The sequence below is a fragment of the Tenrec ecaudatus genome, chromosome 5, assembly GCF_050624435.1.
Source record: "Tenrec ecaudatus isolate mTenEca1 chromosome 5, mTenEca1.hap1, whole genome shotgun sequence".
Classification (NCBI taxonomy): domain Eukaryota; kingdom Metazoa; phylum Chordata; class Mammalia; order Afrosoricida; family Tenrecidae; genus Tenrec; species Tenrec ecaudatus.
The window spans coordinates 65,020,658-65,045,539 of NC_134534.1; the positions used below are offsets into that span (position 1 = coordinate 65,020,658).

A 24,882-nucleotide genomic window follows, 5' to 3' on the forward strand; every position below is an offset into this window, starting at 1 on the left:
TGAGTTTGTTGCTTGTAGATATACTTGAAATTCATTTAGTGGTAGTTTATGGAAAAGATAAAATGAACTTCATTGCTGTGTGATATTGCTTTTTAAAGGAATAAGACAAAGCAATAATGGGAAATTTTAATAGTTTTCAGTTCAAGTAGGTTATATGGGGATTGATTAAATGATTCTTTCTAGTTGTTATTTTAGGATTTCTTTAAAAAACTGAGAAAGCAAAGGAAGTTTAATTTACTCATGTTAAACCAGACTCACTGCCATCCAGTTAGTTCCGGCTCATAATGATGCCCTCCCCCCCCCCCCAGAGGGTATCCGAGATTGTCAATCTTTTTTTCAACAAGTTTTATTGGCACTTAATCCACATACCACACAATTCAATAGTTCAGTCAACTCAAGAAGAATTGTACAATTATGATGTAAATCTTTATAATAGCTGATAACCTCATCTTTTTCTTACAGAGTGGCTGGTGAGTTTGAACAACCGACCTTGTGTTTTGCAGTCCAACTCTTGGCAGACAGTGGCACCAGGGTTACCAAAAATTAGTAATTGGAAGAGCTCGGACTCATATTTAGGATTTGACTTGCACATCCAAAGCTTTTTTTCTTCTAACATGCTGCCTCAAAATGCAAAAGGGAAAAGGGAAAAAAACACCAAAAAAAATCAAATGATTAAAAAGGTTGATAGAATTTAATTTTATTGTAAGAATAGTCAGGAAAATTCTGTCTTTGTAGTGGAAGTTTTTGAAAGGACAGGAAACTTTATGAACTTTTAAAAAATCTTAGAGCATGTATGTGTATGCGTATACACACACAATATGTATATAACTTAGGTACTTTGGAAAATAGTCCTAATGTCTTGCTTTATATGTGATGTATATTTTTACTTCATAGAATAGAAAATATTAGATGGTTTAATTTTTTACCCAACATCCATGACAATAATCCAAATATACTATGTGACTTCATTCTAAAAAAGTCAAAACTAGTTTTTCTCCATTTTATAAAGTCATTCTTTACAAAACCTTTACAGCCTTTTTATTTACAGCTTCTCTCCAAGATAAAATGGCAAATTCCGTAGAGAAAACTCCAATGTGTCTGGTAAATGAGTTAGCCCGTTTCCATAGAGTCCAACCTCAGTATAAACTTCTGAATGAAAGAGGGCCTGCCCACTCAAAGGTAAGGTTTTGATGAGAAGTGGTGAGACATACTTATCAACTCTATGTATCATTTCAGGTTTTAATGGAGCTGTGTTTTGGCTTATGGGGGGTGGAGCAGTGGATGACATGAATGCTTTTAGTTGTATAGTAGTATTTTCTTGGGGATTGTAATGTTAAATAATTTCATAGTTTGCTTTACAGAACTCTTATCAGGTAGTATACTTTATAAAACCTTAACAAAACCATATGAGACAAGGACTTTTCATTTCAATTTTATGAAAAAAAATCCTTGGCCCCAGAAAAGTGAAACAACAGCACCCAAGGAATACGTGTGTGTTCTTTGACTCCCACGTACTCTTTCATTAAATCGCAGCTGCTAGAATAAAAGTGAGGACAGTCCATCTAACAGGCTTCACTTTCTTCTCCAGTGTAACACTTAATTTCCTGATTCATTATTTATGAAAATTGAGCATATTCTTGTTATTCTCCATACATTGACATACGATATTATTCTTTTTCAAATGGAAAAGCAAATTGCATTTTCTTATTGGCATACACATGTTGCATGCGTACTTACTACAATGAGGTACAACTAGTGCATTGTCTTTAGTTCTGTTCATTTGCTTGAAAATCTCGGTTGTACATAGTTTGTCTTGGAGAATTTTTATAACCTTGGGAGTTGGAAGTATGATAATTTTAAAGTCATCTGTGGGAGCAGTTGATTCTCCGTTGTTGGTGTTTTGCTCTTCTGAGTTTTCTGTTGTGGCATTTGTCCGCTCTGCTTCTGTAGAATTGGTTTTGACTCCCAGTGGCCTCTAACAGAATGAAGTGGTGCCTTATCCTGTGCCGCCCTCACACTTGCTGCTATGTTTAATTCTTCAAGTGTTGGTTAATGCAGATTCATTCTTCACAAAACATTTGGCTTTCCTGTTATTGTTTAGTGGCACCTCCCTCAAAATAAGGAAAAGAAGATCAAACCAGCATTGTATTTAATTTTGTTCCCTATTGGAAGCTTTTATGAGAGATTTACGGACAACACTTTCATTTGTTGATGACAGTGCTTGCTCTTCCTTAAGTTAGCAGAGGAAACGGCATGGCCTTGTCTGCTTGTCCAGCTATGTATTCTGTCTTTCATATCTATTCTTCCCGTAATCATGTTGAACTGATGGCATTTTTCTACATTCTCAGCAGTCTTTTCACGTTTCTCTGCCTTTGTCTGTGGTAGTGACCTCTTGTCCTTGGAGGTCCTTTTGACCTACTGTATTTTTGAACATTCAGCTCCTATGTTACCACACCTTCCAAAGCTATGTGAAATCTGATTTTTCCACTGGGGCCCCAGCGGGACCTTCCTTTCTTAATTTTATTCCTTATAGTTATATCCTAGTCATTATTCTTATGCTAGATTGACCTCATTTTAGGGTATGCATTTTGCTGCTCTGTGATTTCTCTTTCCTCTGTTCTCCATGCTTCTCATGACCAATTCCAGGTGTTCTTCATCGATATAATCCCTCACCTTTGCATTTCATGTCATCAGACCAATCACCCAAGGCTTCCATAGCCCTTTAGGGTCCTCTGGGAGATTCTTTCTTGTTTATCCTGGCTCACTTTCATTTGCTCCAACGCTCCTGCTAATTTATGGTGATTTCAGAGCCTATATAGACGATTGTCCTAGTTTTCAGTTACTTGAATTTCTCCAATGATCGTGCCCTTCACTTCCTTTTGGCCACTCATTACTGTGACCTTAACATTACCAGTAACTGAGACCCTCCATAATTTCATTTTCAAGTGTGCCTCTCTCTTACACTCACTGAGCTTTCTAGTTCACCCCCTTTAATAGTTTGATTTCAGCAGTCCTTTTACATTGCTGGGATTGAAAACCTATTGATCAGATGTTTCATGTGTCTTACTCTTCATGTAACTCCTTACCAATAAACTCACTGCTGCTGAGTCTTTTCCATCTCAGTGACCCTGTTGGGCAGAGTTAGACCTGGTCTAGGGTGTCTGGCACCATTAACTCTGCAAAAACAGACAGCCTTATCTCTTTTCCATGGAGTTGGCTGTGCCAAACACTTAACTCACTGCACTACTCTGCTTAAAGTTCTTATACCTTTGCCTATACCCTTGTTCTCTTACTCATTTTGATTCTGAGTACATTTGTCAAAATTCCAACCCCCAATCTGAACGGTGCCTTCCCTTCTGAATTACAGAGTAACTGCATGCTCTTTTAGTGTGCACCAGAGTCTTTCTTCTGCTCAAGGACATTCTTCCACTTCAGCTCGGCTGTGATGTGCTGGGCTCTGTCTCCCCATCCTCTTCCTTGTCCTGTTTTCTCCCTTTCACTATTCCCTTACTGCCCCCTCCCCTTTTCTTATTTTGTTAGCTTCTTTCCCAAGAGGTTATTTTCATCAACATACAAACATGCTATTCTTTTTCCATCTTAAAAATAGATTACTGGCATTCACTTCAGAGGACAGCACTGAAGCTATAGCTCAGGGAGAGGGACATGTCTGATCAGAGCACACAGGAGCAAATGAATGGGGGCGAAGATAAAGGAGCACATCCTGGCCCACCGAGCCTTAAGGATGATATCCCTGCTCAGAGCAGCCCATGCACACAGGGGACTATATGGCCGGCCCCACTACGAGACACGACATCCCTCACTGACCCAGAGCCCTACACAGAACAACACTGGAGACACAGTGCCAGATCTGACCCCACCACACCAAGGTAAAACACTAAAGGCATGCAACAGAATAGAAAGGGTTACAAAGCAAGGAAGTTCCAAGGGAATACTAAAAATAGGCTTTGGGATCAGGGTGTGGCAGCCCATCCGATTCAATCAGAAAACTCCCCGAAAGGTCAACAAATAGACCTTGAACTATTTACTGGGTTTTCTTTTTTTGGTCATTGGTTTGTTGTTTTGTTGCTTTGTTTTGCTCTGTCTTGTTTTTTGTGCATATTATTATCTCTGTGGGTCTCTCGAGATAAATAGGTGGGATAAACAATCTGGAGAAGAAAACAACCAGACCAACGGTTCCAGGGGGATATGGGAGAGGGGGAGAAAAGAAGTGGTGTTAACAAACCCAGGGACAAGGGAATAACAAGTGATCCAAAATCGGTGGCTAGGAGGGTGTAAGGGGCCTGGTAGGGCTTGATCAAGAGCAATGTAATCCAGAAGAATTACTGAAACCCAAATGAAGGCTGAACATGATAGTGGGATGAGAGGAAAGTAAAAGGAAATAGAGAAAGGAACTAGGAGGCAAGGGGTATTGATAGAGGTTTAAATGGCATTCCATGATTCTCACCTTCCTGACACGATCATTGAAGACAAAAGTGGGGCCAGACGCAAATGTGTTGAAGAAAGCTGATGGTGCCCGGCTATCAAAAGATTATAGATAGCATCTGGAATCTTAAAGGCTTGAAGGTAAACAAGCAGCCATCTAGCTGAGAAGCAACAAACCCACATGGAAAAGCACACCAGCCAGTGTGATCACGAGGTATTGACGGGATCAGGTATCAGGCATCAAAGAACAAAAAAAGTCACATCATTGTGAATAAAGGGGAGTGCGGAGTGTAGACCCAAAGCCCATCTGTAGGCAACTGGACATACCCTTACAGAAGGGTTGCGGGGAGGAGACAAGCCAGTCAGGGTGTGGTATATCATCAGTGAAACATACAACTTTCCTCTAATTCTTTAATGCTTCTTCTCCCCCACTAGCATGACCCCAATTCTACCTTACAGATCCAGCTAGACCAGAGCATGTACACTGGTACTTATCAGAGCTGGAAACACAGGGAATCCAGGACAGATAAACCCCTCAAGACCAATAATGAGAGTAGCGATACCAGGAGGTTGGAGAAAGGTGGGGGAGAAAGTGGAAACCAATCACAATGATCTACTTATAACCCCTTCCCTGGGGGATGGACAGCAAAAAAGTAGGTGAAGGGAGACATTGGACAGTGTAAGACATGATAAAATAATAATAATTTATAAATTATCTTGGGATTTGTGAAGGAGGGGTTGGGGAGAAGGGGAAAATGAGCTGATATCAAAGGCTCAAGTAGAAAGCAAATGTTTTGAGAATGATGGCAACAGATGTACAAATGTGCTTGACACAATGGATGTATGTATGGATTGTGTTAGATTTGTATGAGCCCCCAATAAAAGGATTAAAAAATAAATTATTAATTCCATTCCTGACTCCAGTTATAACCCATTTTTTTCTTATTTTTTTCACCACAATTCTTCTTTAGTGGCTGTTTATATTGTTTGCAATTCTTCCCTCATTTTCTCTCCATCAGGCTTTCACTCCTACCGCTGCATCAAAACCTACCTAATGAAGGTCACCAGTGATCTCCTTATGCTAAGTATAGCCATCACTTGTCAACCGGCACGTTACTGGGTGTGTCGTCAGTTGCAGTTGATAGCGTTGCATTGATACTCCTTCCTGCTGAAATGTTTTTGTTTGGTTTCCAAGACGCTATGCTGTTTGGCTGTACAGTTATTCACTGCCTATAATTTTTGGTTTCCTCTGATGGATTTTTCTTATCCCAGGATGCTTTAATGATGGAGTACCCCCATGCTTAGACCTTGGGCCTCTTTTCCTTACATTCTTTAACTTAGTTCCTTGGTGATCTTACACAGGCTCATAGCTGGACACTCTTAAGCTTAAGGTCTCCAGATCAGGTCTCTGTAATATATCCTATAGTGGAACAAATAGCTAATGGAATTTTTTCACAAACTTTTTGGAAGTTCCTTCGTATATCTATGAATTTTCTGTGTTCTTTTCACATCTTGTTATTATCTGTATGTCTACTAGATATTGCAGATTAAGTACATTTACAGCTTAATTTGTGATGTCTATACTCTCCTCCCCCTTTATTTTTCTCACTAGCACACACCTTCACAGATACTATTTGTCTACTTACTTTCCTCTCCTTCAACTGTAATGGAACCCCTGAGGACAGAACGTTACATTTGTTTTGTTGATTTTTCTATCCCTAATGCCTATAGAATGGGCTATTCAGTAAGCATTTATTGGCTGAAAAATCAATATGTGAAAATTCAAGCTGCCTCGCTAGAGAATAAACATGTATTAACTTGGGGGAAAGAAAAGGAAATATTCAGTAAGGGGGAGGCAGTGGAAACATGCAGAGGCAAAGGGAGATAATAGAATGTGCACAAGAATACAAGACAATAATGATCAAAATTATATACAGAGTCTTGCAAAAACAGTGGTAGACATCAGTCTCTTAAGTGGATACATAGCCTAGTGTTCAAGCTGAACAGATGCAGGATGTAACTGGGAGCATACCCATAAGAACATAAAAGTTTGACAGAAGGACATTTCTGCATATATTTGTATGTACTGCAAACAGGATAAGTTAAAAAAAAGTACTGCTATAAAATTATAGAAACCTTTATTACACAAAAAATAGAAAGATGTGAAGCCGGTGTCTCTCAGAGTACCCTGCATCTAGATCTGTATCTTTCTGAAGGCAGTGTTTGTCTCTCTAACCCTCCCCTAAAGAATTCTATACTTTTTCATTGAGATCACATCGAGATGACAGTTTTTGCATCCTGGAAAGACTCAGATCACACTCCTTTTAAATATTCTTTCAGTTTGGGGAAGAGAAGAGGAAGAGGCAAGATTAGGGGTTTAGGTTTGATGAGGTACAATGAAATTTTTATAGGACCAACCCTTGCTACCCTCAAAGAATTAGGTGCATTTTCATGATGAAAATTCCTCGGTGGAAAAATTCCTTGCATTTCCTCAGCAAAGCATTTTCCCCACTTAAAAGTTTTCCTATATCAGCCCCTGTGGTGGTTCTGTATACTCCAAGAAAATTTGTCAAGATTACTCTTTGGGAGTTTCAAAAACCAGTTGTCATAACCTTCTGAGGCTGGCCTCTCTGCCTTGAAGTTAAGATCTGGCCCAGCAGATCTTCTTGGAAGCTACTGTGTTGTTGTTTTTTTAAACTTTAAACAGTTTTATTGGCACTTGATCCACATAGCACACAATTCAATAGTTCAATCATATCAAGAAGAATTTTACAACTATTACCAGGACACCACCATTTTGATTGGACTTTTCTCTATGGATTGTTTTGGTTAGTCCAGTACTTGTCCTGAGTTATAGGAGTCATTTCATAACACCATCATTATTAGCTTTTATCTTGCTTAAAAGACTAATGGAAAGAGCACCTTTCTGAGATTACTTGTCTTTCTGAGATTACATGTTTTTGTCACATACTGAATAGAAAGCTTCATGAGCTTAAAATTCAAGGTGCTGAAGCATACGTGATTCCATATTCAGTAGCTATCATATCAATGGTAATTCTCTGATCTTCACCAGTGTCTGGATTTCAGTGAGTTTTTGTGTACTTTGAGGATGAAGTTCTTAGCTTTATTGGCTAATCTTTGAGGTCTTTCCGATCCTGTTTAAAATGTTCGTTGTTGATAAGTGCCATTGATTCAACTCCAATCGATAGCAACTCTGCACAACATATTCGCAGCACTGCTGGGTCCTGCACCATCTTCACAATTGCTCTTATGCTGGAGCCCATTGCTGCAGCCACTGTCAATCCATCCTCTTTCTCGCTGTTTCTGTACCAAGCATGATGTCTTTTTCCAGGCACCAGTCTCTCCTGACGTGTCCAAAGTACGGGAGATAGTCTCACCATCCTTGCCTCCAAGGAGCATTCTGGTTGTACTTCTTCTCAGGCAGATTTTTTGTTGTTTTTTTTTTGCAGTCCGTGGTACTTTGAATATTCTTCGCCAGCACCATAATTCAAAAGCATCAATTCTTCGGTCTTCCTTACTCACTGTCTACCTTTCCCACACACATGAAGCGATTGAAAATACCATGGTATAAAATAAGTCCCCTGTGAAGGAGTGGGGGTGAGCTCATCACTGGCAAGAGCCAGGAATGGAGCACGTCTTCTGGCCCCAGCATCTACCTTAACCCTGCCTGACCTTCATACTTTGCAGTGAACACTCACCACTGCGTGAGACATTTCCTTGAGTTTTCATGAGGTCTATGGGTCCCTGTAGCATCACAGAACCCAGAGACATTAGAGAATGGACTTAAGGAAGAGTGGGTTAAAGATGGAGCAGACTGTCATTTTGCAAGAGTTGGACTGTAGAAACTGCAATTTCCAAATTTGGGGGACTAGCTTGGTATCAATTTTTTTTCTTTTGACTTTTTATTCAGAATACTTTTTAAAAAAATTTTATTAGGGGGTCATACAACTCTTAACACAATCCATACATATATATACATCAGTTGTATAAAGCACATCCGTACATTCTTTGCCCTAATCATTTTCAAAGCATTTGCTCTCCACTTAAGCCCTTTGCATCAGGTCCTCTTTTTTTTGGTATCAATTCTTATAAAAGAAATTATTTCTACAGTCAGTCACCCTCTTGAAAGGATTCTGGTTTTCCTAGTATTATTTAGGAACCCTTAGTAATTTTTGCAAGGGCTAATGAACTTGATATATACAAGGGGACTTCAATGAGTGTGGAAAAATCCCATTTCTGAAGCCTCCTTATATGCCTCCTCCTCTCACTGCCAAGATTTCAAAGACTGGAACAGGTTTGTTTTGGTGAAAGTGTAACAAGACTGTCTCATAGATTCACTCTGGTCCATATTCTTATTTCTTGACAGTTCCAGGATTCCCTTGGGTTTTAAAGAGATTTGAAGATTTCTTTTTGCCAATTTGTACTATTTCCCTGTGCTATTGGTATTTGGTGATAGATTACTCATTTCAACCATCGATCAGTTTTTAAGGGTGAAGGCTATTTGAATGTATTTTTGAGTGAAGGATAATTATTCTGAGTATAAGTAAGTAAGATCTGACTCCTTCATTACAGACAAACCAAAACCAAACGCACTACCTTTGAGTTGATTCCAATGTACAGCGACCTTATAGGAGCGTTCTTAATTTCCCTTGCAGCTTGTTCATTGTTGGAGTTCACCAACACAGATTTTTGTTATATGCATATCACAATTGCTAATGCGTCATCCTCCAATTGTGAGGCTGCATTCTTCTTTATGTAGTCCAGCTTCTTAGATTATTTGTTCATTATATATATTGAGTAAGTTTGATGAGAAGGTGTAACCCTAGTACTGGTTCTGATTTTAAACCATGAACTTTAAACCATTGTTTGCTGAAACCACTGCCTCTTAGCCAATGTATAGTTTTCCTTTGAGCACAAAAAAGTATTCTAGATTTTCCATTCTTTGCAGTGTTATTCACAATTAGTTATAATTCACACTACTGAATGCCTTTGCAGTCAGTAAAACACAGGGAAACATCTGTCTAGTATTCTTGTTTTCAGCAAGCTCCATTTGATGCCAACAATGATACATACCTTGTTTTACATTCTTTCTGGATTTGACTTGAAATTTTGGTAGTTCCTTATGTAGTGTTGCGACAGTTTTGGTATTCACTTCTGGATGTGAATTTTCCTTGAATGTGATAGTAACAGCAGTTGATAATTTCCGAAATCTCTGGGGTCACCTTTCTTTGCAATGGGCGAGAATAGGGATCTCATTCCGCCAGACAAGTCTCACTCACTGCCGTGGAGTCAGTGCTGACTAAGCAACCCCCTGTGGTTTCTGAGACTTTAACTGTTAGCAGGAGTGGAAATCCCAGCCTTTCGCCCTTGGAGCTGCTGGTGCTTTTGAATTGCCAGCCCAGTCCATAACCCCTGGACGACTAGGGCTCTATAGATGGCCAGGTAGCTTTCTTCAGAATTTCGTAGCGTAATTCCAGTATTGCGTCTGTTCCGTAAAACCTTCCCATTGGTTTTGTCGCTTCCTGGAGCCTTGTTTTTCACTGGTGCTTTCAGTGCAGCCTTCTCTCGATGCCCTCAGTTTTGATCATATGCTGTCTCTTGAAATGGTTGAACACTGCTCATTTCTTTTTTGGTACAGTGTCTCAGTGCATTCCGCCCAACTTCTTTTCATGCTTTCCGTGTATTTCAGTAATGTGCCCACAGGATCCTTCAGAATCGCAAAGCAACTGGAGGCCCTAATATTTTCAGCGTGAGAAATGCTGACCGTGTCCTTCTTTGATTTCCTAACTCTGTGTCTTTTCACATTTCATTACAACACTTTGCCCCTTTCAGTTGCTCTGTGAAATCTACCATTCAACCCTTCTATTTCATCATTTCTTCCAACTTGCCTGGTCTTTGGACTAAGTGTTTATTGCATCAAACTTGTTATTGAAGTGTTTCTAAATTTAAGCAGGTCATACTCAAGGCTGTACTTCGTCTCTCATGGACTTGTTTTAAATGTGATCTCTGCTGTTGTTTCCAACACCAATGCCATATTTCCCACCTCCTGATTTAGACTGCAGAAATTGGTGAAAATCTTCCATTCGTTCAACTTTGGCGTTAGTAGTAGTTGATGTGTACATTTGAATAGTATTCATATTAACTGGTCTTTCTTGTAGGTGTGTGAATGTTATCCTATCACCAATTATATTATGCCTCAGGATTGACTATTGAAATGTTATTTTAAAAGTTGAGTGTGAGGCCATTGCTGTTTATTTTGTCATTTCCAACATTATGGACCACATGGTTGTCTCATTCAAATGGCCAGTTGCAGCCCATTTTATTTCATTCACACCTAGGCTGTGGATCTTCAAGTGTTTCATTCCATTTTTGATAGCTTCCAGTTGTCCTAGGTTTGAACTTCAGACATTCCATGTTCTGATTATTAATGAATGTTTCCAGCTGTTTTTTCTCATCCTGCGTTGTGCTTCAGGATATTGATCTAGTGTCTTAAAACCGTGCTCAATGTACTTATTCTAGTAGCTGTGCTGTAGACTCTATTGGGTAGTTCATGTCGTCTGTTCTAAAATAAAAAAATACCCTTTTTTAAAAAAATGCCCTTTCGTTTGTCATTTATTTTCTGATTGCACTGACTTGAGTCTCAAATATAATACTGATTAAAAGTTGTGGGAGCATATATCTCAGTTCCTGATCTTAAGAGGAAAACACATGGTTTTTCACCAGTAATTACTGCATTACCATTTGTAGATGTTCTTTATCAGGCTGGGAAAATTATATATATATATATTATATATAATTATATATTCTATAGATGTCTATATAGAATCACTTTAATTGCTCTCAAATGTGGAAACCATCCTTTGAATTCTTACAATGGAACATTTGATTATAATGCATTACTTTTTGGATTGTTGAACAAGGCCCTCTTTCTTAAGATTTTTAAAGAACTTTTATGCCTTCATACAGATGTGCAGTGGTATCTTGTGCCATAGTGACCCAACAGTTAAGCATTCAGTTGTTAACTAAGAAGTTTGTTTTAGAGGCTCAAGCACACCCAATAACTACAGAAGACGGCCCTGGCTATCTGTTTCATAAAGATTGCCCTCTAGAAAACTCTATGGGACAGTTCTAGTCTGTCATGTGGATTGCGGTAAATCAGAATTGAATCGACAGCACAAAAAACCAGCCTTACTTGGTTTTTGATGTTGGGGTAATGCTAGCTTCATAGAGTAAATGGACAGTATTTCCTCTTTAGTTTTTTTGGGGAAGGAAACTGATACTATTTCTTTAAATATTTGGCAGTATTCATGGAAGCTATCTGGGCCTGAGGTTTTCTTTGTGGGAGGAATTTTTTTCTCTTCTTTGTCTAACCTTCTCTTTATTTATTAATCGTTTTATTGGAGGCTCTTATAGCTTTTACCATAATAGTGGGAGGATTTTAAGCTAATTCGTAGTGCTCTTCAGGTTACCTGCTTCTTCTCAAGTGAGCTTTGGAATTAGTAGTTCTTAACTTCTCTCTGGTAATTCTGGCTAAAGGTTTACCAGAGAACCAGCTTTAGTTTCATTGATTCTTTTCCCATTATTATTATTTTTTATTCTGTTGCTGGCTGCTTTTGTTTTTATTATTTCGGAGTTGATTTCTTAAGCTGTGTACTAAAGTCATTTATATAAAAATGTTCTTCTTCTTTTTTATAATACAGGCATTTAATGCTCTAAATTTCTCCCCAGATACTGCTTTCGCATTATCTGCTAAGAGTTTTTCATTTTTATTCAATTTAAAATATATTTCTAATTTCCCTTCTGATTTCTTCTTTGCCCATAGAGTATTTAAAATGTGTTATTTTCTGTTATTGACTTTTAATTTAATGTATTGGTAGAGACTTATGATTTAAATCTTTTGAATTTATTAAGGCATGTTTTATGAGACAGAGTATAATCTGTTTTGGTACATGTTTCATAGGAATTACAGACTGAATAGGCTTTTGTTTTTTGGGTGGGATGGTTAAAGATATCCCTTAGATCAAATTTGTTGATACTGCTGTTCAACAGTATTGTATCTTTTATAATGTTCTTCTGCTTGCTTATTGTATATCAAGTACTAAGAGCCCACTGATTTCTGATTCTAGTTGTAGATTTTTGAATTTCTGTTTGTAACTTGATCAGTTTTTGCTTCCTGTATTTTGAAGGTGTGCGATTAGGTTTATGAAAGTTTATGATTATGTCTTTTTATGAATTTGTCCCTTTGCTCTTATGAAATGGCTTTCTTTATCTTGATAATATTCATTGCAGTGAAATTTGGTATTATATAGCCATTTCAGCTTTCCTATAATATTTGCATCATACATATTATCCACCCTATATTATTAATTAGTAAGTATTTTTATATTTGAAGTGCATTTCTTAAGAGTAGCGTGTGGTTGTCTGGATTTTTTAGATGCAATTTGGCAATCTCTTCTTTTCGAATCCTTTCATTTCAATATTCACAACCATCTTGTGTATTTTTTTAGTCCTATTCCACTAAAATGCTGAGGAAACCGAGAGGTAGAAAGAATAAAAATTCCCTAGTTTTTACATAGCAGATGGTGAAACCACAACTTACACTCAGTGTGGCTACAGAATACCTGTTCTCATTTCTCAACTTTCATTGTATTGGAGTCTTAATAGAAGTGTTTAGAAAAATAGGTGATTGATTTAAAGACCTTTCTTTTTAAAAGAATGTTAGTGTTGGTAAGAAGGGTGGTGTGACTAAGAGAAGGCTGATGTTCAGGGAATTACTCTGCATGGTTTTGTGGTAGTTTAGGGGATAGTGTTGCCGGTGTTCACGAAAACATTGGTAAAGACTATAGAAACTGCAGGCCAAATCTGAAAAACATTTCTGATATTGAACTCAGAGTTGCTAATTGGATGCAGGAGAGAATGGAGAGAGAAATAAAGGAAACAAGGAAGATCACACCAAAGTTTCTGTTTTATGAGGTCTTGGGAAATGGTGCCATCTGGATGATTAGGAGGCAAGAAAAATTAGAGGCAAGAGATACATAAAATAGTATGAGTTTATAGGGACATAACCTTAAGGTAGAAATAATAGAAATAAAAAAGAACAGTTTTGAGATCTTAAGCAAGACTTAGGCTAAGTTAAAGAAGCCATTGAGGGTGTGAACCTGAATTACTGGGTGAACAATGACTGAATATTGTAGGATATGAATTGATTTGGTGGAGGGGGCAAGTAGAGATGTTGACCAGCACTGATCTTCCAGTGTAACTGTGATGGCTGTGTGTTGCTATGATGCCAAAGACTGTCACTGGTATTTCAAATCCCAGCAGCCGGGTCACCCAACACGAATAGGTTTAAGCAGAGCTTCAAGACCTATAAGAGCAGACTACAAAGAAGGAAAAAGGTTTTACCCTTCAGAGGAATTAGCCTTTGAAACCCTGTGGTTAGCATGGAAACACTGTCAGTTACTGAAAACCTAGTGCATAGAAAGAGAACACTGTCAGACACACTGTGTGAAGATGAACCCGTCAGGTCGGAAGGCACTCAAACAAGACTGAGAAAGTTGTGAAGAACTGCCTTTTTAAGGAGAGTCGGCCGACCATAATGATATGGATAGAGTAAACCCTGTGAGACCTTCAGTTATAGTTGAGGCATAACTCAAAATGAGAAGAAACAGCTGTAAGCATCAATTAATAGTTGGAATTTGTAATGTACAAAGTATGACTCCAGGAATGTTGGAAATCATTAAAAATGAAATGGAACACCTCAGATCAATATTCTAGGTGATAGTGAGCTGAAATGGACTGGTATTGGCCATTTTGAATCAGAAAATCATACAGTTTACTATATGAGGAAGGACACAATCAAGAGGCATGGTATTGCATTTATCATCAGAAAGGGTTTTTCAAGATCTGTCTTGAAGTGCAATGCTGTCTATGCTAGGATAATGTCTGTGTTCACCTACAAGGAAATCCAGTCAATACAACTGTTATTCACATTTATGGAGCAACCACTAAAGCTAGTGATACAGAAGTGGAAGAATTCTACCCACAACCTCAGTGAGAAATTGATCAAAAATGCAGTTAAGGTGCTTATTGGTGATTGGAATGCAAAACAACAAGGAAGGACCAGTATTTGGAAAATCTGGCCTTGGTGGCAGAAAAGAAGTTGAAGATCACATGATAGAACTTTGCAAGACTATATGATTGAACTATTATATGATATGTGAATTATATGCCAATAAAACTGTTGGGGGTGAAAAGAATCGTTGAGTTAACTATGTGTACTTGGAGTACAATTAAAAAATAATTTTGCAAGATGAACAACGTCACAAATACCTCTTTGCATCAACATAAAAGGTGCCTAGACACATGGACCTCTCTTGATGGAATATACAGAAATCAAATTGACTAAATCTGTGGGAAGAGACAGTGGAGAAGCTCAATATCAGCAGCTTAAATCAGGCCAGAGGCCAAATGTGGAAACACCAGTTGCTCGTCTCTAAGTTCAGGTTGAGTTGAAGAAAATGAAAAGTCCATGGCAGCCAAATCACAACTTTGAGGATATCCCACCTGAAGTTTGGAAAGTCGCAAGAACAGATTAGATGTATTAAACACTAATGACAAAAGGCCTGATGAGCTGTGGGAGAACATCAAGAATATCATATATGAAGAAAGCAAAAGGTCATTAAAAAGACAGTAAAGAAGGAAAATATCAAAGTAGATTTCAGAAGAGATCTGAAACTTACTCTTAATTGTAGAGTAGCTAAGACAAATGGAAGAAATGAGGAAATCAAAAAGCTGAACAAAAAAAATTTCCAAGGGCAGCTGGAGAACACAAAGTGAAATATTATAATGAACTGTACAAAAACCTAGAGCTAGAAAACTAAAAAGAAAAACACACTCAGCATATCTTAAACTGGAAGAACTAGAAAAAATTCAAGCCACAAGTTGCAATATTAAAAGACTCTATAGGCAAAATATTAATGATGCAGGAAGTCTCCAAAGAAAATGGAAAGTATACCGAGCCACCTTACCAAGACAACTGCCATCTCAGGAGATACTACCATCTCAGTAGGTAGCATATGAGCAAGGACCAGTGGTACTGAAGAAAGTAGTTCAAGCTACATTGAAAGCATTAGCCAAAAACAAGGCTTTAGGGACTGATAGAATGCTAGTTAAAATATTTCAACAAGCAGATAAACACTGGCAGCACTCACTTGTCTGTATCAGGAAGTTTGGAAGACAGTTACTTGGCCAACTGACAGGAAAAGATCCATATTTGTACCCATTCCAAAGAAAAGCGACCTAACAGAATGCACAATTTATATAACAGTATCACTGATATCACATACATGTCAAATTTTCCTGAAGATCAGTCAACAGTTGCAGCAGTACATTGGCAGGGAGTTGCCAGAGGTTTAGGCCAGATTCAGAAGAAGATGCAGAAAAAGTTTTATCATTGCTGATGTCAGATGAAACTTGGTTAAAAGCAGAGAATACCAGGAAGTTGTTTATTTGTGTTTCATTGACTATTCGACCGCATTCAACTGTGTGGACTATAATGAACCATGCCTAACCGTGAGAAAAAAGGGAATTTTAAAACACTGAATTGTATTCCTGGTGAACCTGTACATAAATACTTTCTTCCCCTTTGTAATCACTGAGTATTTTAACTCTTTGTATTCTTAGAATTTAATACATGTCTAATGGATGTGAGCTTTTGTGTATATCTGCATACTAATCCTACAATTTTAAAGATGAGCAACAAGCTTTTAGGCTACATAGCAGTATGGTATGAACGGGTTGTAGATTGTAAGAGGGGTGTGTTAGTCTGGGTAGACTAGAGAAATTCATAGACATTTGTGTATAAGACAGAGCTTTATTTATTTTTTGACAGAGCTTTATATAAGGAGTAATTGTACATTAAGAAAACATCCCAGTCCAGTCCAGATCAAGTCCATAGGTCCTATATTAGCCCATGTATCTGATACCAATGTATAAAGTTACTTTCAGATTCACGAAACACATGCAATGATGCTGAATACAGGAAGATCACAGGTAGTGCGTGGGTGGTCTTGTGGATCCAGTGGCTTTGTAAGCATCTTAGCACTGGCAGGGTCTCCACATGGTTTCTCGTGCTCCCAGGGCTCTGGCTGCATCAGGGTATGTCCATGTGGCTTCCTTCTCCTCAGGGATGTCTTGCAGGGAGTGAGTGTGTGTCCCACCTCCAGTGAGCTGTTTATCTCCTTAGCGCCTCCAAATGAGATCATCAAGCTGTGACCTGATTGACAGGCTAGACTCCACCCCTTCACTCTTAATCCTCAAATTAACACCAGACTGTGTAACTACTATGGACCACCCCTTGTTAATTTGAGACTTTCATGTAAGTCTGTAGCTATATATAATTTTCAAACAACTAACAATAAAATCATATCTGTACCAAATAGGATAAAACTAAAATGCATACAATTAAAAAATATGCCACCCTCATTTAAATATAACATTGTATCAGTGAACAAAACAAAAATATTCTATACTTATGTGAATCCTATACCTAGATCTTAATCCTATAATCCTTTGAATATATTCCCCTACCTATGTAAGTTTGTAAGCCAACCACTTCATGCCTTTATCCCCCCCAATTTTATCCCAATTTCTATACTGCCCACCTACATCAACCCGGTGCTCCAAGTAGACAGCCATATCCTTTGATGCGAAGAATCTACCCCAGTTGGAACCTTGTGAAGTCCACATCCATAAGCATATTCAAATCAGGACAGGCCATCCATAAAGTCAGCAGCAATGTGCACCAGTTCACAGGCCCAAAAATCTTTTCTTCATCTGCCTCACTTAACCTCCCCAGGGTGCCCATTGGTCACTTTGCCTTTAGACCATGGGCTCATCACAAATTCTCAACAAACCTAGTCCCTTTCAGACCATTCAACCAACTCTTGTCTTCTCCTCTAGTTCCTTGTAAGCCAGGTCCATGAGTGTCAGTGGCCAGACTCAACCCGTCTCTTTATTGCCGCATTTCTTTCACTTCCACTCTACAAGAGGATCCAGGTGGTCACCTAGCAAGCATTTCAGCCTTCCTAGAGGCTCCCTTTAACAGTCAGTCCTAGAAAGGAGTTTTCTTTATGACTCCAGATTTTTTTCAGCTTCTGATAAAACCCACTAGTTCAAAATTTAAAAATCCAAAGAGTTCCTTTTTTCTTCAGTCTGTCAACAATCCTTTAGGCAAGTCTCTTGGAATTCAAATATCCTGAATACCTCAAAGCACTGGGTGGGACTTAGCTTTTCAGAACCTTATTTTCAAGCTTGGCCTAAATCTATGTAAAGATCAGATTTTAATGGCTCAAGGCAGTGGGCTTACAAGCTCTCTATTTTCGTACTTCCCAGTAATCAGTTATAGCAACAATAATAAGCAGAAGAAATCGGTAAAATAAAGTAGAAGCAGTTACTAATCTCAATTCTTAAAACAGTGAAGTTCAATCCTTATTTAGTTTATCTTAATTCTTTAAACTATTCTGTTGATACAAAAATATGGGATTAGACCTCTTGACAACATTGCCTCAAGCCAGGGCCAGGCCTTCTGTCAGCTATTTTGACCTCAGTCAGCCATTTTCTCTAACCAGCATGGTCTCTGAAAAATTCAGGGAGCGTTTTCTACCCCTTGATCTCAAAGTTTACATTAACAACATTCATTTTTGCCATTTCACACAGAAATAGCCAGACTACAACTAAACAAAATAATCAAAAATTTAACTTCCCGTGTTCTTTCCAGAAGACAACTCAGTAAACTGCATGGCCATATCTGACCTCTGGCTAGCCAAAAAAGAAACACTACCATGAGGCAGAGGTCAAACAAACATCCACTCTCCATCTTCATGATTTGTTCCTCTAGTGCCCCACTCTCAAGGTACCATAATGTGTTAGTCTGGGTTGACTAGAGAAACAAATCCAGAGAGACACTCATATACGTATAAGAAAGAGCTTTATATAAAGAGTAATTATACATTAAGAAAACATCCCAGTCCAGATCAAGTCCATAAGTCCGATATTAGCCCATATGTCCGATCCCAATCTATAAAGTCCTCTTCAGACTCAAAAAACACATGCAATGATGCTAAATGCAGGAAGATCACAGGCCAGTTGGTGGCAAGTCTTGTGGATCTAGTAGCATAGTAAGCGTCTTAGCACTGGCAGGTGTTTGCACATGGCTGTATCAGGGTAGGTCCATGTGGCTTCTCATGGATGTCTTGCAGGGACTGAGTATGTGCCTGCCTCCAGCAAACTACTTACTGCCTCCAAATGAGGTCATCAAGCTGTGACCTGATTGACAGGTTAGACTCCATCCCTTCAGTCTGAATTTTCAAATTGACACCAGATTATGTAACTACCACAAGGGGTAAGGTATATATGAAATGAAATTGCACCATGCCAAAATGGGAAATAAAAGACTTTTAATTTGGTGTTTGTTGTAGTGATACTATTGGGTTTAAGTTTTAGAAAGATAGTTTTATCAGGAATCAGCTGGGAGATTATTAATACACAAATAAAAGGAGAGAAAGTCTGGATCCAATGCAGTATCTGAGGCAGAGAGAGGAAGAGGGAAATGTGAGAAATAATAGAGATTACAAATGACAGGACTGAGAGACTGGTTAAATGTTGGTAGAGGAGAGTAGAGAGTTTCTTGGTGATAGAATATTTAATAAAATTGCCTGACTAACTAGAAAGTTTAAGAATGCACATAGCTTAAGAAATTAGATTTTATGAAAGTGTTATATATGTTTTGTTTGTACTTTGTCCTTTACTGTTTTGAAGACTATTTGAATGACATTAACAGTAAGATTCTGTTTAGGGAAGATATTTTTTCTTATTTATTCTGACTAAAGTGTACGCCTAGAGCTGCTATTACCTTTGAATGGATAGAACTGAATTCTTTTACTTTTAGAATTTCCTGGAGACCCTTTAATAGGTCTTACACAGGACAAAGAGAAATCATCGGGATGGAGGAGGTCATCTGCATGAGTCCATAACGGTGGCCACATTGCTCATTAGATAGAACAGAGAACACAAAGGAAAGTCGTCATAAGTCCTGATGGTCAGCAGACCAATTCATCGTAGAGGAGTGGACTTCAGCAGCTGGCAAGGGCTGGTGATTGGAACATGTAGATTAGATAGATTTACTGGATTGGTTCTGGAGCCCTGTAACCACCTTGATTGTGGTATAACTCAAGACCAAGTGACCCTGATTCCTCAGTTTTCATTAAAGGCATGGTTAGGTAAGTCCCCGAGGGCAGGGTAAGTCCCTACCCCTCTGTGGGCTGATTCAGGAAGTCATACTAATCTGCTTTCATATATAATCTGTCTGAGGACAAAGCTTTTTACCTTGCCAGCTAGTGGTCAGAAAGATGCCAGTGGAGTCTAAATTTATGTGAGGATTCAAAATAGAATTAAGGCTCCCACTGTAAAAGGTAGCCTTCCATAAACCAAGTGCTGAGTATTTGCAGTTCTTGCCCTGGGTAGAATGGGGACGATTTTGTAGTAAATACTCTGAATTCTTGTGTAACCTTAACATTCTGATTCTGTGGTATGTTTAATTTTAATACATTTTATTTGTAATTGTAATATTTTCTCTGTCTCTCTGTTTTCTAAGATGTTCTCAGTGCAGCTGAGTCTTGGTGAGCAGACATGGGAATCAGAAGGGAGCAGTATAAAGAAGGCCCAACAGGCGGTTGCTAATAAAGCTCTGACAGAGTCTACACTTCCCAAACCTGTTCAGAAACCACCCAAAAGTCATGTCAATAATAACCCAGGTATGCCACGGACAACTTGTTTCCATCTCATGTGCTGTTGTGTGTTGTATGTGCTGTCCTATGCTGGCTACCCAGTCAGCAACTACTAGTAAAGCAAAAGACTGACAGATTAATAATAACTGGAAGTAAAAGAATGAAGAAGGTAATTGTCAAGTAAAATTCCTCACTATAAAGATAACTTATTTACCTTTTTTTCCTTTAGATTTTATCTTTATTACAGGACTCCTCAGAGGTGTTAATATGTAAATACATATTTTCCTTAGTTCCTAGTGCTGGTGGAACAAACGTACAGGTGGATGGCTTCCGTTTTTCTTTTTCAAATTGGTAGCTTATAGAGCAGAAATTCAGTTTTCCCCCAGATATGGATCGGAGTTCAGGGCAGACTCTTCAGGAGAAGGTCCTTTGTCTCTTTCAGCTTCTGTAGACAGTTCTTGGCATTCCTGGACTTACACCTCATCTTTATGGTACCTGTCTTTCCCCTACTGTTTACTTTTTAAAAGTTGGAAAAACACATGTATACAAAAAGCTCAGAAATTGCAACATATATTTCCCTTGAGATAGAAATTTTCTTTTTATATTAAATGTATAATGTAATTTTAATAATTAAAATATTTTGTTTTATTGACATAACATTTTAGAAATTAATGCTTGATTTAAAACAGTTTCATGAAATTTATTAAGAGATCCCCAAATTCATAAACCACTTATTTATGAAGTACTACTTCTAAGTAGGTGACTGTTCCATTTTAAGCTCCTACAAATAATTTTAAGTTGTTTGTGTGCAGTATCACTAACACTTCATGTTCTATTATTTAAGCTTAATAACATCCATTTACTCATTTGTTAATTCACTTATTAATTCACATGGTTGCTTTCTGAACATTATTGCGTGATGTGGTCTAATACTACCTCCTATAATATGAACTTACAATTTTTGTGGTAGATTAATGAAAGATACTGTTAATTTTTTTAAAGACACTGTTAATTATAGTCCACATACATATGCTTATATTTGAGTCACAAATAGACATTATTTCTTTTTTTTAAAATCATTTTATTGGGGGCTCATACAATTCTTATCATAATCCATACATACATCCATTGCATCAAGCACATTTGTATATTTGTTGCCATCATCGTTCTCAAAACATTTCCTTTCTACTTGAGCCCTTAATATCAGCTCCTCATTTTTCCCCCTCCCTCCTTGCTCTCCCTCCCTCATGAACCCTTGATCATTTATAAATTATTATTATTTTGTCATATCTTATACTATCTGACATTTCCCTTCACCCACTTTCCTGTTGTCCATCCCCCAGGGAGGACGTTATATGTAGATCCTTGTAATCGGTTCCCCATTTCTACCCCACCTTCACTAATAGTCACTATTTCATTTTATGTGATATGACATATGCCACTTAGACATAATCTGCTCTTTTAAATTTCCCGACTTTCATATTAATAGGCCCTTTATTTCACTTCCACTGACTCCGATATTTATTAAGTAAAATATTATTACTAAAAAATAACACAAAAACAATTTAATTTATAGTTAATAAGAAACTGTTTTCCTTAATTTCTGAAACCTTGTTCAGATTACTGGTTGATTATTAGCACCACATAACCACTGATATTTATTAGTCACTCGCGTTTATATATTTGGATCCCTGGATGGTCCAAATGGTTAATGAGCTTGGCAGCTTACTACCCTAAAGGTGGGAGGCTTGAGTCTACCCAGAGGCATCATGAAAGAAAGGCCTGGCAATCTACTTCCAAAAAGACAGCCATTGGATAGCATATACAGCACAATTCTACTCTGAGACACTCAGGCTTCCCCTGAGTTGGAATTGAATTGATGGCGACTAATAATTATATTCCTAAGAGACCTAAGACATTGTCCTTTTGTGTGAGGATCTTGTTATTTTTATGCACTAAACACTCTACTTGATGGTAAAGACAACCACCAGGGACTGATAAATGCCATCAGTAGTCTAGGTAATGACAAACAAGGGCAGAAATGGTTAGGTGTGAGGTATGGTTTTGAGTGGAGATTGAGCAGGTATAGAGAGGAATGAAGAAGTGTTCTAGGCTGAGGGGCTTTTTAAAGGAAAGTTATTCACTTGCAATATGGACAAAGGTTTAATTTACAAAAAGTTTTGAGGATAATTTTTCATTAGAACAGGCAAATGGTTACTAAGATAAAATTGGAGATGTCAGTAGGGACTGGTTTGTGATCTCGCTGTCAGCATTAGGAGATTAAATTGTATTTAGGGTTTGAGGAATTATTTAATATTTATAAGCAGGCGGATGATGTGCCTTGGAGGAAGGTCAGTTTGACATGTGAATGGGAGCAGGAAGGATACGAAGTGGAAAGCAGTTGGACAGTTGCCATAGTTTATGGGTAAGGAAAGAAGACAAGGAAGTCCTGTGTATTGAGTATTGCATTGTTCTAGAGCAGTGGTTCTCAACCTGTGGGTCGTGACCCCCTTGGGGGTCAAACAACCCTTTCACAGGGGTAGCCCAATTCATAACAGTAGCAATATTACAGTCATGAAGTAGCAACAAAAATAATTGTATGGTTGTGGGGTCACCACAACATGAGGGGCTGTATGAAAGGGTCGCGGCCTTAGGAAGGTTGAGTATTGGGAATGGCAGTGGAGTGGATCAAAAGGAGCTGTGTTACTCGTAGAGGCTGAAGTATGCTAGGGAATGAGCTCATCAAATCATGCACTGTACACAGCAAGAGCACTATGTCTGAGCTCTGGGTCAGGTCCACATTTAGAAGGTTTTGGAAGAAAGTAAGGCAGCAAAGGAGGACGGAAACAAGCCTGTCTGAAAGGCCAGTGGAGATAAGAGTTTTCCACTTCTAGATGTTGCAGTAAGTAGAGATTATAGTTTTTTTATTATAACCTATTAAAGTATAATGTGTACAAACTAGTGCACAAGTTACAAATAGCTTGATGATTTTTATACCGTGAACCCCAGGGATGCTTTTACCAGAGCTCTGACAAGCTGTCCTGCTGCCTAGTGTTAAGTAACTACAAAGGAACCCACTACTCTGACGTCGTAGATTAGGTTTGCTAACTTGATGGGGTAGTACATTATAACCTAGTGATAGCTTGTTTCTCTCAATATTTATGAGATTCATCCATGTTACATATAACGCATTGTATAGAGGATTTCATTGCATGACCCCACCATAATTTATTTATTCGGTATGCACCTGGTAGACCTGTGAATTGTTTTCATTTTAGGACTATTAGGAATAATACTGCATGTGATTAAAAATACCATGGCGTCGGTCAGGCCTGTCTTGGTGTTCAAATGACACCCTTGCTCTTAACACTTTGAAGAGGTCTTGTGCACATTTATCGCCTAGGTTAGTGGTTTCAGTCCACCAGACACACCACTGTCATGCAGGTCACAACTTTGGAAACCCAGCAGGGCAGTTTTGCACTGTCCTTCCGGGTTGCTGTGAACTGGAATCAATGATGCAGTGGGTTTAGTTCTGGGCTAGAGTATGGTTAAGGAAGTTTTGTGTTGCAATGACTAAGCACCTGATTGTGAGCTGAAAGGCTAGCAGTTTGAACTACCCTGATCCCATAAAAGTCAAAGTCTAGGAAATCCTGTGGGACAGTTCTGCTCTGTCACGTGGGGTCTCTGTGAGTCAAAAATGGACTCCATGGCATGGCTCTGTGCTGCCAGATAATTGGGACTTTATCAAGAGAGTAATTATCTCTCTTTTTGCTTGTTTCAACTTTTTGACGGGGAAAATTATTTCAGGCTTGTAGATAATTTGTAGAAATAGTAGACAGCTAACATTTCTGAACCATTAAGAGTAAGTTACAGATAAGATATCTCTGCTTACATGCGCACTCTCCTATATGTGAGTTGACATTGAATCCACACACCCATTCAGATTTCACTGATCGCCTCAATAATGCCCTGTAAAGGTTCGGTTCGCTGTTCCTCAGCGTTTCTTGTCTTCTGTGACCTTGGCGTTTCTGAAGCCCACATTTGTCTGGGGTTTCCTCTTACTCATTTTCAACATGACTTTTCAAAGAAATTGACTTAGGCTCGTTTCAGCGCTTCCTCTCTTAGACATATGTATTGATTTGTCTCATTAGTGATGGCATTGATCATTCAGTCTGTAGTCAGTTGGCCAGGCGTCTCTGCTGTAAAAGTTGATTAATAAACATGTTTAATTTATTAAATAATTTTTCCTGAGGAGATACTTTAACCCACTCACTGCCATCAAGTCGGTCTAACTTCACAGCAAGTGGCTGTCAGCCTGTGAATATTTCGGGAAGCAAACTGCTCACCTCTCTCCCGTGCAGCACCTGGCGGGGTTCCACTGTTGACCTTTCCGTTTAGCAGCTTGAGGCCTGACCCACCATGCCACAGTGTTCCCTGAAGAGGTTCATTAAGTCTCTGTTAATACCCTACTCATTAAGTCTTCACCCACCAGTCTTAGGAACCACTGATTTTTAAATAGTTTTATTGATGTATAATTCATTTACTTTGTAACTCAATAGTTAATTATATTAAAAAGAATTGTGCAACCATTACTACAGTCAATTTTAGAAATTTATTATTGTTCCATTTTTAT

At 38.3% G+C, this 24,882-nt stretch overlaps 1 protein-coding gene across 10 annotated transcripts in view; it reads left to right on the top strand.

Annotated features, from left to right (window-relative positions):
* STAU2 (staufen double-stranded RNA binding protein 2) overlaps positions 1-24,882 on the top strand; it is a 345,263-nt gene that overhangs the window by 31,976 nt on the left and 288,405 nt on the right. For 6 of the 10 annotated variants that reach the window (XM_075549568.1, XM_075549571.1, XM_075549567.1 and 3 more), the window contains one exon: positions 20,117-20,276. In XM_075549568.1, coding sequence (XP_075405683.1) covers positions 20,117-20,276 — 160 coding nt within the window. Of the gene's footprint in view, positions 1-1,048; positions 1,180-20,116; positions 20,277-24,882 lie in introns of all 10 variants that reach the window. The other 4 variants (XM_075549565.1, XM_075549572.1, XM_075549575.1 and 1 more) reach the window with 1 other exon arrangement.